The following is an 18,226-nucleotide window of genomic DNA, read 5'->3' on the forward strand; positions in this document are numbered from 1 at the left end:
AGCTGAACTTTGATGGGATCCATACTCTGGTTGCTCTCAGGCTTCCTATTTGGGGTGAATAGCTGTGTGTATTGACTCTCCCCAGGAAAAATCTGTCACACAACAATAACCAGTTAGGGAACTCATCCTTGGAGAGGCCTATTCTCCTGCTCAGCAGTCATTAGTTGCTTGTAGTTCTTTGTCTAGGAGTTGTACACCTCCCTCCCCCCCAACCCCCCCCCCCCCCGCCTCACCCCTGGGAGATTTTGCCCCTTCTTCATTAACATGTCTGTTGATGCTGTTATTTAGTTTAGGCAGCCATTTCTTTCTTTTTTTTTTTCCAAGACAGGGTTTCCCTGTGTAGCTTTGCGCCTTTCCTGGATCTTGCTCTGTAGACCAGGCTGGCTTTGAACTCACAAAGATTCACCTGCCTCTGCCTCCCGAGTGCTGGGATTAAAGGTGTGTGCCACCAACGCCTGGCTAGGCAGCCATTTCTAGGAGGCAGTCTCACAGAGGACTTCCTAGTCGTCTGGCTCTTACATTCTTTCTGCCCCATCTTTTAAGATGTTCTTTGAGCCTTGAGGGCAGGATTTGTGTTGTACATATATCCACCAGGGATTCCCAACCATCTGTTAATCTCTGTATTGTGTCCACTTGTGGTTTTCTGTGATGGTTCTCACTTGCCAAAGCTTCTCTGATATGGGTGGGATCTACACTTAGCTATGAATATAAGGATAATATTTAGAATGTAGTTAGGAATTATGCTGGTCCAGTAAAGAGGTGGTAGTAGGTTCTCTTCTAAGACTGGTGACTTCACTAACCTGGAGAAGCTGGTTAGGTTTCTAATACCAGGAATGATTTCTGTTAAGTGGGCCTTAAGTCCAATTAGACAATTGTTGGTTAGTTCCAACATAGGAGTGCCATTATTGCCATGCTGGTCATTATTGTGATTCATAGATGTCATGATGAACTACATTTTTAAAAATGGGCTGTAATCGAAAAACCAAAAAAAAAAAAAAACAAAAAAAAGCCGGGCGGTGGTGGCACACGCCTTTAATCCCAGCACTCGGGAGGCAGAGGCAGGCGGATCTCTGTGAGTTCGAGGCCAGCCTGGTCTACAAAGCAAGTTCCAGGAAAGGCGCAAAGCTACACAGAGACACTGTCTCGAAAAACCAAAACCAAAAAAAAAAAAAAAAAAAAAAAAGGGCTGTAAGAAGTGTTATGAGGATGGAGAAAAATTGGAACCTGGAGCATGATCCTAATTAGTATTAATAATAAAAACCCGGAGTCAAATATGGAGGGTGAAAGCTGAAAGATCAGAGAAGCAGAGCAGCCAGCCACTGGAGACTTCTTACCTCTAAAAAATCTCAGACCAAATGGGGACAATCCTGTCTCTACGAATCCTCAGACTGAATGGACCCTAAAATCCTGTCTCCACCCACCTTATATTCCCGTCTCCATCTCCCTAGTTCTGGGATTAAAGGCATGCACCACCATGGCTTTGTTTCTCTTTTAGACTGATTCAATCTTCTGTAGCCCAGGGTGGCCTGATCTTCCTGATCTTCCTGATCTTCCTGATCTTCCTGCTTCCTCCTCCCAAGTGCTGAGATTAAAGGTGTATACCACCACTGCCTAGCCTCTATGGTTGACTAGTGGCTAGCTCTGCCCTCTGATCTCCAGGCAAGCTTTATTTGTCAGAACACAAGCAAAATACCATACAACAGGAATCTTTGTGCATTGCTAGTAGAAATGTAAAATTGCACAGTCATTATGGAAACGATTTGATGGTCCCCAAAAGTTAAGCATAGAATTATCATTTGACCTAGAAATTCACCTTCACATGGAACTGGAGCATAATGGCTGCTCATTAGGACCCAAGTTCTATTCGCAGCATCCACATGCTGGCTCACAACCATCTGTAATTCCAGTTCCAGGGGATTTGATGGCCTCTTCTGGCCTCTGGGCACTGAGCATACATGTGGTATACAGATATACATGCAAAAAGCAGACAAACAAAAACACCTTTATACATAACAGAATATTTCTAAAATTTTTAATGTATACACAAGTGTCCATAGTAGCTTTATTCATAGCAGCCTAAAAGTAGAAAAAAACTGAATATCGAGCAACTGAGGCATGGATAAACAAAATGTTATATATCCATTCAGTGAATATACAATATTTGGAATATGTTCAGCTGTATAAAAGAACAAATCATTGTTATATTCTACAACATGGATGAACCTCAGAAAAAAAAATATGTGAAAGAAACTGCACATTAATGCCCTGTGTTGTATGATTACATTATTTATTTATTTTTATGATGATTATGGGTTAAACTAGGGTCTTGAATGTATTAGATTAGCTCTCTACCACTAGCCCTAGCTGTCGTCACTTCATCTATATAAAATGTTACAAAGAGGCAAATCCATTCAAACACCAATTATTTTCTAGGAAAGGTGAGGAATTGATGTTACCTTTTTTTTTTGTTCCTTTTTTTTTTTTTCCTGTTTTTCGAGACAGGGTTTCTCTGTGTAGTTTTGGTGCCTGTCCTGGATCTCGTTCTATAGACCAGGCTGTCAAACTTAAAGAGATCTGCCTGGCTCTGCCACCCGAGTGCTGAGATTAAAGGCGTGCGCCACCGCCACCCGTCTGATGTTAGCTTTTAATAGGTTCTGTGTTTCTGTCAGGGATAAAAATTCACAAAATTGTACCAGTTGTACCACATAGCAAAATGCCCTAGTATATACTTGAAAATGTTAGATTTTGTTTTGTGTGAATTATATTTAAATATAATGATTTAAATGTTCGATCCCCAGAGCCCACATAGTGGAAAAAGAGAACAGACTTCTGCAAGTTGTCCTCTAACCTATGCATATGTGCTGTGACACCCCTGTGTGAACACATGCACACAGATATTCATAAAGTAAATGTTTTCAAATTTCAATATTGCCGGGCGGTGGTGGTGCACGCCTTTAATCCCAGCGCTTGGGAGGCAGAGCCAGGCGGATTTCTGTGAGTTCGAGGCCAGCCTGGGCTACCAAGTGAGTTCCAGGAAAGGCGCAAAGCTACACAGAGAAACCCTGTCTCGGGGGAAAAAAAAAAAATTTCAATATTATAAAGAGCCCCCCCTCAAAAAATAGTTTGTTATCCTTGAAAACCAATAGAGAATTGTGTGTCTCCTGTGGCTTTTAGAAAATCCTAAAAGAAAGGTTCTGGATTTTTTTTTTTTCCTGCACAGGAAGAGTCAGAATCATTAAGGAGCTCTCAGCCCAGTGCCAAGGAATGTATTAGAGATGTTAGGCAAACTGAGATGATCAAACCAAATTACCTCCTCCAAGAAAATCCTCTGTAGTTGAGAAGCAGCAGGAAGTTAGGAAACTAATAGGGAGTGGAGTTGAGACTGAGGGGATGCGAGCTTTCTTTTTTAATGTACAATCCAACAGCAGCTCTCCCTAGATTTTGTTCTAAAATAAGAACATTTTCACACATTTTAATTGCTCTGTGATAACAACAGTGTGAACTCCATCCACAAACATTTATTATCTATTTAGTTTTGCTCTAATTCAGTGTAGCAAGAATTCACCTTATAAGTAGAAGTAACGATCCATTTAGTAAAAAAAAGTCCCTTCCCACATTACTAATCATGTTGTACATTTTTATACTAAAGTATTAATAATTAAATGCTCATTTATATTTCTCCGTTTTTGGATGATATTTACAGGTTCTTATTCCCAAAGCAGGATTTTCATGAACTAGACCATGACTTAAGAACTGGAATATTAGTAAAGAATATTTTACTTAATACTGTAGATTTTGTACTTTATGTCATGATTTCAGGTAAAACTTTTATGTTTTTGTAAACCATGATATCACCTAGCACTATGTTTATAGGGCTTTTTTTTAGGAAGCATTTTTAAAATGTGTATAACTTTAATAACTATCTAAGCTGTTCTGATATTTTCCAGAGTTGGCATTCTTATCATCCTTTATAGTGATGCTACAGGACAAAGAGGAATGGATAAAAACATTGGTGAGCAACTCAATAGAGCATATGAAGCCTTCCGACAAGCATGCATGGATAGAGATTCAGCACTAAGAGAGCTACAGCAAAAGGTGTGTGGTTTGGGATTTGAAAATTGATTGTTTCTCTGGTAAATTGAGGTTGAGAACTGAGAATGTTAGATTGTTGGAAGCTATTTGGAGAACTAGAATTACTAAAACACAAAAGTGTAGTAATGAGTGAACATTGAGATTAATATTTGTTACCTTTTAAAAACATTTTGTGTCCTATGGGAAAGGTTGATTTGATTTAAAGCGATTATGATTAAGAAAGATAGAACATTGTTTCTCCATATGTGACTTTTAAATGTCACTATTTTATATAAGAAAGAAATAACTATAAAAGTCATTTTATGGCTGAAAGACTTTTATCACTGCTTCTCAGTTTTGCATTGTTTCTTTGCATTTTTTTATGTTGTCATTTGGGTAACAGGAAGACTAAAGTCTTAACATGTACTGAACTAAGTTTGTTATTAATTTACTGTCTTCCATTCTTTATGACAGTTAAAAATAGAACGGAAGATGATGAATGATTACAGTGATGTGGCATGAGTTCATAACCAGAGGAATCATGGGAAAAGATAGGTGAAAGAGTCTAGTGGAATCTGTTCAGTCTTTGTACACTTTCCCTCCAGCTTCCAAGTTCTTTCACATGAGTACAAAGCATAAGAAGTTCCACGTAAGATTCACAGTTATTTGGGTTTTGTTGTTATTTTTTATTTTTTTATTTTTTTTGTTTTTTGAGACAAGGTTTCTCTGTGTAGCTTTGCGCCTTTTCCTGGAACTCACTTGGTAGTCCAGGCTGGCCTCAAACTCACAGAGATCCGCCTGGCTCTGCCTCCCAAGTGCTGGGATTAAAGGCATGCGCCACCACCGCCCGGCTGTTGTATTTTTTTAATTCAGAGCTGGCTTCATAGATATACTGTGTCATCAGAAGTCCAAACTCAGGGAAAGTAGATCCACCATAAATGTTATTATGCTGTCTAAATAAGCTGACTCAGCAGTTAGTCTTACCACATAGGAATGTTTTGAAAAGCCAGTTTCCCAGATATAAAAGAACCAATTTTGCAAGTAGGCCTTTATGAAAATAACAGCCAAAAGATCTACTAGGAGGAATGTTAGCTTATTCCTCCATTGGCAGTTAGAGGTCACGGATCTTACACTGATTCTTCTGGTTAAAAATTTCCTTGAGGAGCCAGGCGGCAGTGGTGACACACGCCTTTAATCCCAGCACTCAGGAGACAGAGGCAGGCAGATCTCTATGAGTTCGAAGCCAGTCTGGTCTACAGAGCAAGATCCAGGACAGGCACCAAAACTATACAGAGAAGCCCTGTCTCAAAACAAACAAACAAAAGTTTCCTTGAGGAGCCAGACAGATAGATGGCTCACTGGTTTAAAGTACTTGCCATGAGAGCACGAGGGCCAGATTTGATTCCCAGAACCTGTGTAGATGTTGGGTGGGCATAGTGATCTGGCTGTAATTCTAACTCTTGGAAGCCAGATAATCATACTGGACACATTGGCAAGCTCTCAGGTTCAATTGAGAGCCCCTGCCTGGATGAATAAGGTAGAAAGTAATTGAAGAAACTCAGCATCTACACACTTGCACATGTGCCCACCAACATGAACATACAAGCATACATACCACACATACAGATACATATGAAAAAAATTTTCATGAAATTTTGAAGTCAAAAGAAATATGCTATCCATGAAATCCTTTGTTCTTTCAGTAACCTACACAATGTCTTCCTTTCTAGGTGATCCAGCTGCTATTAAACATTTCTATATATACCTTCATGAATCCTACAAAAGCCATCTTTATTCTTTTTGAATCTTCTCATCGTTTGCAGAAGAATAGTGTTATTGAGTGAACTAAAGATTCTAAATCTTCTCATTTTAAGTGGCTAGGAAGAAGAGGAGCATGATATGACAGGGCCTTAAAAAATGATTTAAATTAGCAAAAAAAAAAAAAAAAAAACCACCCACATTTTATTCTTCCTACTTTACAATTAGGCTTGTTAAGAGACAACAGTTCTATTTGTGTTCTAGGGTAGCTAAGAACTAGGGAATAAGATGATGAAGTTTTGAGAATACTAAAATAAGTAAAACATTATTTATACCTTTAGGAACTTTTAAAAGTTCAAATAAGTAATAAATAAAATGGTTATTCATGTATAATTTAAAAAACAGAAAGAGCATCACTGGCTATCACCTGACCTATTATCAGGCATTACAGAAAAGATCAAGCAGGTAGTGTGTGGCCCAGAGAAAAGGCATCTAATTCTTTCTTTGTGAGTCAGGTCAGCACAATATGAATTCGCAGTTGGACTAAGATTAGGAAGAGCATAGTAAGCTAGGAGATAGGGATCACACACACGTGTGTGTACTTGTGTCTATGTCTGAGTGTCTGCATAAAACAAGAAGTAAGGGAGAGTTTGGTAGCCTGCATGTCCTACAGGATGGTCCTATGACTCCATCAAGAATGATGAGGTATTACATGAAAAGAAGCTGCAAAGATAACAGCCCATCATGAGGACTATGACTAAGTAGTATGCATTGTATCTTTATTCAGTGAAAAGTTACTAAAGAACTATATGCTTTAGAAAAGTCTTGACACTGACAGAGCCCAGTAAACATACTGAGGACATGTTGCATATGTTCTAAGTGCAAGTTATATAAAAATATGGCAATCATCTAGTCATACTTTATAAATTCCAATATGTACATTAATGTAAAATTCATGTATTAATAACTGTAATGTATTAAACTTTTACTAACATATATTGGATAGTAAGTTATGTACATTTATTGCACTTTAGTTTAGAAAAAGAAAAAAATGAATAGCAATTATTTTAAGAATTCAAAACAAGGGACTGAATTAGCAGTTATGGGTGAATTGAAGAAAAGACCTAAAATCCCCCCCCCCCCAACAGCCCTGGCTATCCTGGAACTCACTCTATAGACCAGGCTGGCCTCAATCTCACAAAGATCTTTCTGACTCTGCCTCCCAAGTGCTGGGATTAAAGGCATGCACTAACACCACCTGGTGACCTAAAATTTCTTAGGGAGATAAGATAGAAAGCAGGTGGCACCTGGATATAGGTCACTTATGAAGGTGATGGCAGTGGAGTCTAGAATGATTAGTTTAATGCTGATGACTGAAATCAAGAGTGATGAAGAACTTAGAGTTTGGTTACGGGGAAATAAGATATATAATTCAGTTCTGATTCTTAGGTTTAGACCTGTGGAACATATGGACGAACTGTCTGATGGATAGGTATGACTACAGTTCTGTAGGCCTACAAGGAGTTCTATGTTGGAGACTATGGTGGTTTGAATAAGAATGGCCTCCACAGACTCATATATTTGAATGCTTAGTCACCAGGGAGTGACCCTATTTGAAAGGATTAGAAGGATTAAGGGGGAAGGCCTTGTTGGAGGAAGTGTGTGTATGTGGGGGAACTTTGAGGTCTCAAGCCCAGAGTTAGTCAGTCTCAGTCTCTCTCTCTTCCCTGCCCTTTGCCCCTGCCCCCTGCCTATGGATCAGAATAAGTTCTCAGCTACTGCTCCAGTATCTGCTTCCTGCAGTGATGATAATAGACTAAACCTCTAAAACTGTAAGCATGCCCCCAGTTAAATGCTTTCTCTTTGATAGTTGCCGTGGTCATGGTGCCTCTTCATAGTAATAGAACAGTGACTAAGACAGAGAATTGCAATAAGATTGCATGGTTTTCAATGGTGTTTCTCAGTTAGCATATTTAGCTTGAAGGAATATTTAAAGAACAGGATTAGGTTAGGGTGAAAGGAAGAGAAGACAGGTTTAGAATGTAGTTTAAGCATTTCAGAGACACAAAGGACCTAGAAAACACCAGGATTTTAAAGAAGCATAAAAGGGGGCCATGAAAGAGACTTAACAACAGCAAAAATAGTCTACAAAGCAGGGAACAAATTAGAGAAGAAAAGTAAAAGAGCCACTGGGAAGGGTTTCAGGAAGGGTAGAGTAGTTAGCCAGTGAGGTAGCCCAGAGACCTGGTAAGAGGAGAGCGGACGGTGGCTTGTGTTTGGCTGTGGATAGAAGTTGTTGAAGGTATAGGGTTGTTAGTGGGGAGGGGAACACAGTACACCGAGAACTGGGGAAGGAAGCAAAAAGACATCCAACTACATGATTGTGGAGCTTGTGGAGGCTAGAGAAGTGTTTTCTATTTTTAGGATGAGTGACCTGAAGAGAGACAGAGAGCCGGAGGGAGGTAGAAAGAATAATTGCTGTCCTGTGTTCAGTTCCTTACACAACAGTCTGCATGATCCTTTGAAAAAGATTGCTTAAATTGTATTTATATTATACTCCACCTCAAAAATTTGCAATGATTTCTATAAATTCAAAAGCCCACACTGTTGCCTGTCAGTACAGAGACACATTTAGCCCCTAATAGATACTTTTTCTCTTGCCATTCTCCTAACAGTCTTCTTACCACACATGTTGTCTGAAAAATGTCAGATCCTCCTCTTTCCTTAGTCCTCTCTAGTTGCTGTTACTAAGGTGGTTCTTCCTTAGTGCCTTGGTTTCTTCCATACTGATTGCAGCTCTCTCTTCAGATGCCACCTCCTCAAGGGATTTCTTGATGTCTTAAATTTAAAAGTAGCCTCTGCTGCTCTTCGAGCTCTACTTGCTTATTTTTTCGGGAAACATGTGCATGTGTTACTTTCATATTATATCAAGGTATTTTTGTGTGATTTTTTTTTATTGTTCTTGTTATTTTTACTTACTTGTCTACTAACAAAGCAAAGTCCCTATGAGGTATAAGAGGCATGAGGCTTTGTCTAGCATACGGGGCATCAGGTATTTAAAGTACAAGAAAAAAGGTAAAAGGAAGGCAGCCACTGGGTTGTTTTTGAAAATAAAAACAGCTTAGGTTAGAAACCAACCAGGAATAGAAAACAAATGTTCTCTCAGGACTGGAGGGAACAAGACCAACACACACCACACACACACACACACACACACACACACACACACACACACACACTTCCCTCGAGTATGTGAAGATAAACACGCGGATGTTGGAGGAAGTGGTAGAAAAAAAGAGGGATTGTCATAAAAATTTTTCCTTTGAAATATAGTGTCAGCTACTAGATAAAGTGATTTGAGAGTAAGAAATAAGAAAAAATGTTACATTCAAATTATTTTGAGTTTTTAGTAATAACAGTGTATATGTTTGCTGGTTATTTTTCAGCAGCTATAGATAAGATCTGGAGTTAAGTGGTGTGCTTACACATTAAGATGCTAATTCAGGATTGAGAGTGAAAGAATTATAAGCACAAACAGAAGTGATGTAAATTATGTACCCTGAGACATGAGCTGAAACTACAAAGAAGCTACTAAGAATGAAAAGGTGTTTGATGGCTGAGGTCATTTGTAAGAGTGAAAAGACTGTGTTACCAGTTAAACACAGTTTAGAATCTTGTCTGCTCAAGTCATAAAAGTAGGTAGCTGGATGGTAGGACTAATAGGATTTAGAGAAGCTGTGTGAAAGAACCAAAGCTGAGGAATAGGAGAGAATGACCAAAATGTCAGATAGTAACAGTTTTGAAAGAAAGACATGCCCTGTGTTTCATGTAGTGGATGGTCCAGAACTAAATGATAGGCTAGGATGGTGTTTGTCCTTCTGTTGTCCCACATCCTGCTTCATTGTCCAGTCTTGTGGATCTATGCAATATCACACAGGTTCATTTGAAGTATTTGTATCCTTGGAAAACAATATAATTGTCCTTAGTTTGAAGTGATATGTCAGCTGCTAAAATTGAAATTTATTAGCCATTACATAATCTGTAGTATAATAAAATAGCCATTCTGGATTGGGTTTCATATTTGACCTTGCTTATTATCTTTTTAAACTTAACTTTTCCTGTAACATCTTTTTGGGGAAAATACTATGTACCATGGGTAGCAGAGCTCAGTCCATGAAATAAGACATAGAGTCCACAATGTGAATTTTCAGTAGTTCAGGGCAAGGGAACCCAAAGAAAAGCTCGAAGGATGTGGTGTCCCCGGTACTGAGATTTTATTAGCAGCAATTGTGTGGAAAGATACTGTACAATCATTAAACCATGTTTATAAGGAAATACAATGTTTTGTAAATAGATCACCAGAGGGAACAAAGACAAGGAAGTATTGCTAGAAAAATATATGTGAAAAGAACAAGTCTTACATCTTAAAAAACGGCACATTCCCAGACCCTTGAGGTGGAAACATCTGTTGTGCAGTTCATTTCCCCTCTTAGCGTGCCAAGGGTCAGTGTGCTCTTAGATGCAAACTGTGTTTCTCAGACAAGGCTGTTGCCTACATATGTTTTAGCGTTTTGGAGATTTTCTTATGTGGTCATTTGTTCTATAAATTACCAAATCTAACTCACTAATTTTCTGTGTTCTATATACTTTGAGATGTAATATTGAATTTTTTAGGTAAAACAAGCTCATTTAGAATCTGTAGTAACAAAATGACATGTTTTCTAACTTCAATAATAAGAGCAAAAGCTTTGAAGTCCAACCTGAGGTTTTAAAAATGGTCTACCACTTCCAAGATTTTCAGTTTTGGTCGTTTGAAGATTGAAGATGTGTCCTTAGACAAAATACTTTATTTTTGTTGATACTGGTAAAGGGGATTGTTGTTTTATTTGTTTAGATAGTGAGATTAAGGAGTAGCAGATCAACTAGGAAAGATTCTCAGTGAGCAGCTGAAAATGGGTCTTTGAAGTAAAGTTAGACTTAGAAATGCAAATAGGGGCTCATCTGCAAAGAGATGACTTTTGATGTGATAAAAGGTGGTGGTAAGTAATGATTACAGAGTAAGAGAAAAAACAGAACCAGTGATGACCGAGAAGTGAATGAACACAACTGCTCTTTTTAATGTTGCACTTCGAGATTTGACCTGTTGAGAGACATTCATAATGAGAGGCTACAAAGTTTCAGGCCTACATTCCCACATGAAAGCATCAAATATATAAAGATGAACCCAAAATAAATCGTAAGAGCTGGAAAAACCAGTGATCTACAGCAATCAAGTTTATGCCTACTAAAGAAAAGTCATATTTAGAATGGCAGGGCGCTTTGTGGCATTTTTCTTGCCTTAGTGCTACTACCATCCTAGCATGGTGTGTTTGGGAGAAAGAGCCCAACTTCTGATTCTCTCCACCTAATGAAGAAGGAACATAGCAGAGCTCGATTTTGGTGATATGGTCACAACTAATAGTAAGGAGGGCTGCTAGTATGTTCTCTAGCATAGTGGCCATATAGCCAGCCAAAACACTGTATTTCAAAAAGGAAGAATGAGAGGAGATAGGGGGAATAATAAGCAGTCCTTGCACATCTTTTGGCTATGATGAGGTTACATGCAGAGTTTCAAACACTACACTATTTCATATAATGTGAAATTGTTTTATTACTCATATCAAGTTGCCCGTCACTGATTTCTGCTGTTGTTCTATGAGAAACTAAATATATTTTTTAAAAGCTTTAAGTAAATTCTCTTGACCATCTTTCCAGAAGAATCAGTAATAAAACAAAACGTTTCAGTTTTGTAAGCTGATTGCCATTTATAAATCATAAATACTGGGTTATAGAAAACCTCTACTCCTTGTCCCAAGAGTCTTTTCATTATATGATCAGAAGATAGTAATAGTCTCTTTGTTGAAAAGAATTATATGAATAAAACTGGTCTATTCTTGCTTAGTGTTGACTAAAGAGGAAAATTAACAGGCTTACATAGAAAGGAAACAATCTCGATGCTATTTTATAACTTGGTTTTTCTTTATACTGATAAGAAAGGTAACTGATGTGATATTTAAAGTCATCCAGTTTGTTAACCAGGGAGCTTAAAGATCACAAATAAGACTAAATTTGGCTATTTTCTCTTTTTTATCATAGGTACTCTGTAGTGCTTTCTGATAATTAATATAAAATAAGTAGTATTTTGTAATGGCTAGTACTAACTCATCTGAAGCACAAAAGCACTTTATTACAGGCACTGCTTTTTACAAAATACATCTGTGGGCTGGAGATGTAGTTTAGGTGGTAGAATCATTTTTTTCTATCATACACAAGGCACTGGGTTCAGTCCCTAGTAGTTTCAAACAAGGTGTGGTGGTGCATGTGATCCTAGCTCTTAGGAAGTAGAGACCAGGGCATCAGTTCTAGGTTATCCTTGATGGTTTGTAGCAACCTAGACTAGAGACCCTGTTTCAAAATATAAATATAAAAAGTACTATCACAGGGACTGAAGAGACAGCTCAGGAGTTAAGAGCATTTATTGCTCTTGCAGGGAGCCTAGGTTCAGTCCCAGAACCCACATAGCAATTTAGAACTTCTGTAGCTCCAGTTTCAGGGGATTTGACACCCTTTCTGGCCTCTGCAGGTTCCAGACATGTTTGTGGTACACATACATACATGCAGGCAAAATATTCACAAATATAAAATAAAAATAAAAAAAACATTTTAAAGTACTGTTGTTAGATGTTAAGTATATATGTGAATAAGAGCACTAAAAACTTTATAACAAAAAATCACTTTCACTTAAGCTGTAAATAACCTCTTTAACACTCTACTTTTTTTCCTTTAGACATCAACATATTCTGTATGTAGAGTAGATAAAACATTTCGTTCTATTTTTTTTTCTGTTGAAGCTACTTGTATTAAAATGATTGCTGGTGGTTTCTGCTTTTAAGTTTTACTTCTTCTATAAACATTGTCAGTTCTGAGCTATAAAATAAATTTCTGTTCCTTATTATCTAAAATATCTGACTTTTTCTCCCAGATTTTAATCCTCAGAAATGTCTTGTCAAAACTTTTAGACATCTCTAAATGTCTTGTGAGGGCCCAAAGTCCATTTTGAAGGTAGCTCTTATTAACTGCATATTTCATGAGGATAAACACAAGTCCTCACTTGGCTGAAGTTACTGAACGGCACAGGAGCTGAACTATTTTTAAAGCCCTTTTGAAGGCCTTACTCCCATTTTTGAGAGAACCCTTTGTAGCCCATTTACCTCCTCAACATGAATTTTGCAGGGACACATTCAAAACATGCCATTCTGCCCCTGCTATCCCCACTCCCAAATTCATGTATGTAACATACCTTCATTCCCCAAAGACTTGATGCATTAATAACAGCTTTTAAGATCTTAAGTTCAAAGTCTTGCTTAAACATCTAAATCAGATATAGATGAGACTCAAGGTATAGTTCATCCTGTAACACATTCCTTATCAGTTGTAAGCCTATAAAATCAAACAAGTTATATGCTTTAAAAAAATATTATGATAGGGAACTGAAGAGGTAGGTTAGTAGTTAAGAGCACTTACTGTTCTTCCAGAGGACCAGAGTTAGCCTCCCAGCACCCACACAGCAGCTCATCTTCTGTTTCTCCAATTCCAGAGGATCCAGTGATTTCTTCTGTCCCTCATAGACACGCATGCATGTGGTACACAGAAATACCTGGCAAGGAAAACAGCTTTACACATAAAATAATTTTGAAGATACTCAATGCTAAAACGAGTGTAGAATAGATATTCCCATTCTAAAGGGAACAGTGGGAAAGAAAAAGGGGATAACAGGTTTTGACTAAATCTAAAACCCAGCCAGGCAAAGACTAAATCGTGACACATGAGAATCTTCTTTGAGTCCGTGTCTCATCTTCTATACACCCTAGGGTGGAGGTTGGACCCTCAAGGCTCTAGGCAATCCTGCACCATTTTTCTGTCTACAGATCTCCTGGTTTGGATGACATGCCTTTGATTCTCCCAAGCTAAAGTTACACACTGGTCACTTTACCAGTCTGGGGTCTGGATGGATCTACCCTGACAACTCCACAAAACATTGCCCCTGCAGAGCACTCTAAGGTGACACAAACCCCATTACCCTAATGGAGACTCCAGTAGTACAGCTCCCACAATTCTAAATAATATGTAGAGACTTGACTTGTTATTTAAGAGGAGATGTAACATTTACAAAGAGGTTAATATATAAGTGTTTTATATTTGCCATTTCTTTCCATCATTCCAGTGAAGATTATTTTTGTTTATTTTTGAGATGGGGGGAATCTCACTATGTAGCCCTGACTGTCCTGGAATTCATTATGTAGACCAGACTGACCTTGAACTCAGAGATCTGCCTGCCTCTGCCTCCCCAGTGCTGGAGTTAAAGTCTTAACCACCATATCTGGCTTATTTTTATTTCTGATAGAACCCCAGGTCTTAAAGTGTGTGGGGGGAGGGCAAATTGGATTGTAAAATGTATTAGTCAGTGTCCTCTAGAATAACAGAACTTATAGAATAAATACATAGAGTGACTTACAGGCTTTGGTCTGACTAATCCGACAATGGCTGCCTATGAACAGAAGGTCGAAGAATCCAGTAGTTGTCCATTCCACAAGGGTGGATGTCTCAGCTATTCTTCGGTATATGCCAGAATGCCATTGAAGGAGTGGACTTGATAGTGAGGTGAGAGCACGCAGGCAAAGAGCAAAAGCTTCCCTTTTTCCTGTCCTTATATAGGCTTCTAGCAAAGGTGTGGCCCAAATTTATAAATGGAGCTTCCCACCTCAAAAGGTCCAGCTAGTTAAAAGTGTGTCTTCCTACATCAAAGATCCAGATTAGAAATGGACCTTCCCACTTCGATTTAAGCAAAAATCACTCACAGATGTGCCCTTACATTTTTATGTTTAGTTACTTACAGATGTAGTCAAGTTGACAACCCAGAATAACGATCAAAAGTCTACTTGTCAACTTGATGCACAATGGTATCTCCTTATGTCATGCTTAATTTCCAACTGAAAACAATAATCAGGTCATAATTACACCTAATATGATATAACTGTCCCTCATACAACCACAAATACATTAAAAGTTTAGAATATGTGGCAATGTCCCTCAAGGGGGGACATCTTAGCATCTCAGACTTAAATATGATAACCATTGATATTTTCTTAATTGATGTTATATAACATAATTGGAAAACTGAGTAACAAAACATTAATATCTGTACAAATGCATTCTTTATAAAATATAACAGAACCACTCATTTTTATTATAATCCTCATTTCTACAACTGGTCATATGGCCTTTTAGCTGGTATTTGTAGTTACATTCCTCTACTACCCATTCTGTATTTCCTCCACCCTTGGCAAGAACTTCATCAGGTCTTAGCTCTTTTCCTGGAGGAATGACCCATATCTTCATTCCCAAAGGGGCTGTTGTAGTTTCCCACTGACTTTAGTCACAGGATATGGTAGTACCAAGAGACACCCTAACGGATCTCTGTACTCCACATAATCTCTATTACCTCTGTCATGGAGAAACAATCCAATTTCCCCTTGATAATCTGCATCAACCACCTACCTAACACTGTTTCCTTCCCTAGCCTGTTGGCTTAAGAGTGTCAGAAGCCGAAAGTCTGAGCTTCCTGTTCAATGGAATGTATGGCTCCTGGCAGGAGCACTCCCCACTCTGGAACCAAAACTTTAAAACTAGGTTTTCACAGTTTACCATTTACCATACTGAGAAGTAGATGACAGTGCTATCAGTGGATAGCCAAATGATAATCTGATCTGTCCAACTCGTTATATCCTAGATAAGTCCTAGTCTCTATGGATGGTGGAATGGGGAGTTTATTAAAGTAATACACAAAGAATGGTTGAAGAGAGAACTACATGCTAGCCAAAATATATGATCTTGTATGCTAAAAAAAAAAAAAAAAAGTAAAATTGATACTCAGTTTGCTAAAGTTGTATGACAGATTTTAAACGTAGATTGTGTATAAATTATTAGCTTTTGTCTAAACTGCAGTATATTGATGTAAGTAATATTTATTTTCCTTCATGAACTGTGGCACTCCCTGCGAGAGCTTTTTTATGCAAGCAGAGTCTTCAATAAAGCTTTCATATCCATTAATCTTGGAGCAATTTAAAATGTTTTTAAATTAAGACTATGTTTTACCCACTCAGCATTCCATAGTAAAAATCATTGGAAGAAATCTATAGTGTTTTTTCAGAATATTGAGATTAACTCTTGAACATGAGAAGAAATAATATTTGACCAGTGTAAAATATTATAGATGGCTTAATATAGGAAGTAACTGTCTTGAGAAATAGAAAAATTAAAGCATCCAATGTCTGCAATAGGAAAAAATTCAATTAACAGAACTCTATCTTAATATTTATGAAACTTATGAAAACTTGAACAGCTGTATGTCCAAAATTATTGAAAATATGGTATCTTAGTTTTGAAGAGGACAGGCTGAAATTTTTCCTTAATAAAAGAACAAGTATTTTTATTTAATTTTTTAGACTTTTTTATGCATATTAATGCTTTGCCCGCATATATGCCCATGCATCACACTCATGCCTGATGCCTGTGGAGACCAGAAGAGGGCACTGGATCCCCAGAACTAGTGATATAGATGTTGTGAACTGCCATGTGAATGCTGGGAACCTGACCCAAGCTCTCTGTGAGAGCAGCATGTGCTATGAACTGCTGAGCCAGCTAGTCAGTATAATTCTTAAGATGGGGTTTTTGCTTTATTAATGATACTCTGGAGTATGCTTGAATAACCCTTGTTGATAAATTGACATATATAATATTATATATTTGATCTCCATCATGCTGTTTTGCTGTTGAACACTAAGGAAGAATATGCAACCCTTTATGACACAAGTACCTATATACCTGTTTATTTCTTAGATTATGATAGACCACTTGTTTTGCTAGTCTTTGGAATTAGAAGGAGTGTCAAGTACACAGAAGCCAGAGTCATCTTAGCCAGATGGTGTTTGATACAGATGGATGGTTAGTTGTCATGCAGATCTCCTAGTTGGTAACTTGTTGCTGCCATCTGACTCAAAGAATCATTCACACACACTGGCTGTCAAAAGCATCTTCTCTTCTGTCTGTTTTAGCTGTCATGTCTGTGCTCTGTACAGAAGTGTTGACAAGACATTACTGTTGTACATTTTCAATGTGGTTGGTAGTGAGTTTTCTGTTTGCAGGGTCTTTGATAGTACTGGAATGCACTTGCTTTGTAATTGTATATTTGAAAATACTGTGACTGTGCATCAATTTTCTGATCCTTTAAAAAGATTTCATGCTATTTGTTTATTCACAATCATTTGGTTTTTTTTTTTAAAAAAAAATATATATATATATACAAGTAAACTTGCTTTACTTAATTTTCAAGCATCAAAAGCAAGGTCATTATCCTTTTGTTCCTTCAGGTCATTCTTAAAGGCATATCTATTTCTCAGATATTTCATTAATAATAGCCTGCTATTCAATTAATATATACCAGACACTGTGTGGTACTAGAGATTACAGTAACAAATAGTCTCTGCCCATCAGACGTGTAGACAGATTAGAATACTCTAACCACCATAACTACATGAAAGTCCAGGACACATTCTACTGTTTGTCCAGCTACACTTTCAGCATAAATATCATCTGATTTAAGAAATAGTTCAAGATTTCTATGTGAAATAGCTATTGATATATTAACTTGCCCAGCTATTGAATACATTATTTGTTATAATATGTTATAAACAGATGTGCTGAAGTGTGTCTTTAAGCTGGAGAGGTGAAGATGAAAATTAATTGGCAGAAGTGTTCTGAGTTGGTTCCAAATGAACATACATGGTTTTTTGGTTTCTTCACTAAAATTGGGGGTGGAGGAGCATAATGGATGAAGAATGGGCTGAGACTTGAATAATTTAGACATTTATTCTCAGCCTACCTCTAATTTGCTAGGTTTTTTTTTTATCTTCTCACTTGCTCACTGAACAGCAGTAGGATATATATACCTATTAAGATAGAGTGAAAAATAGGTAATTATTGAAATTACTTATTGATGCTTATGAAGAATTAGAGTTTTTTGAAATAAAAATGTTCTAAATACATAAAGTGCATAGGGAAGAACTTAATATATTGCTGATTCTTTCACCTCAGGAAGTGTATGTAGCCCAGATAATTTTAAGGTATTATGGATTAACTGTAATGTTGGCATCCTTTCTGTATAGTCAGTTTACCACACTCATTCCAGCAGCTTGGATGCCAATGTGTGTAAGACTAAGATGTCTTATTCTGGGAAACGTGGCTCAGTGTTTGACTTGAATATCTAGGGTTCGGTGTCTAGAGCTTGAATTCTCTAAGG

The 18,226-nt window shown here is 37.6% G+C and overlaps 1 protein-coding gene across 4 annotated transcripts in view; it reads left to right on the forward strand.

The window, feature by feature from the left end:
- Tank (TRAF family member associated NFKB activator) overlaps positions 1-18,226 on the forward strand; it is an 84,014-nt gene that overhangs the window by 34,800 nt on the left and 30,988 nt on the right. For all 4 annotated transcript variants that reach the window (XM_028867308.2, XM_028867388.2, XM_028867244.2 and 1 more), the window contains one exon: positions 3,948-4,095. In XM_028867308.2, coding sequence (XP_028723141.1) covers positions 3,997-4,095 — 99 coding nt within the window. In that variant the 5' untranslated portion in view covers positions 3,948-3,996. The remainder of the gene's footprint in view (positions 1-3,947; positions 4,096-18,226) is intronic.

The sequence above is a fragment of the Peromyscus leucopus genome, chromosome 4 (genome assembly GCF_004664715.2).
Source record: "Peromyscus leucopus breed LL Stock chromosome 4, UCI_PerLeu_2.1, whole genome shotgun sequence".
NCBI lineage: Eukaryota > Metazoa > Chordata > Mammalia > Rodentia > Cricetidae > Peromyscus > Peromyscus leucopus.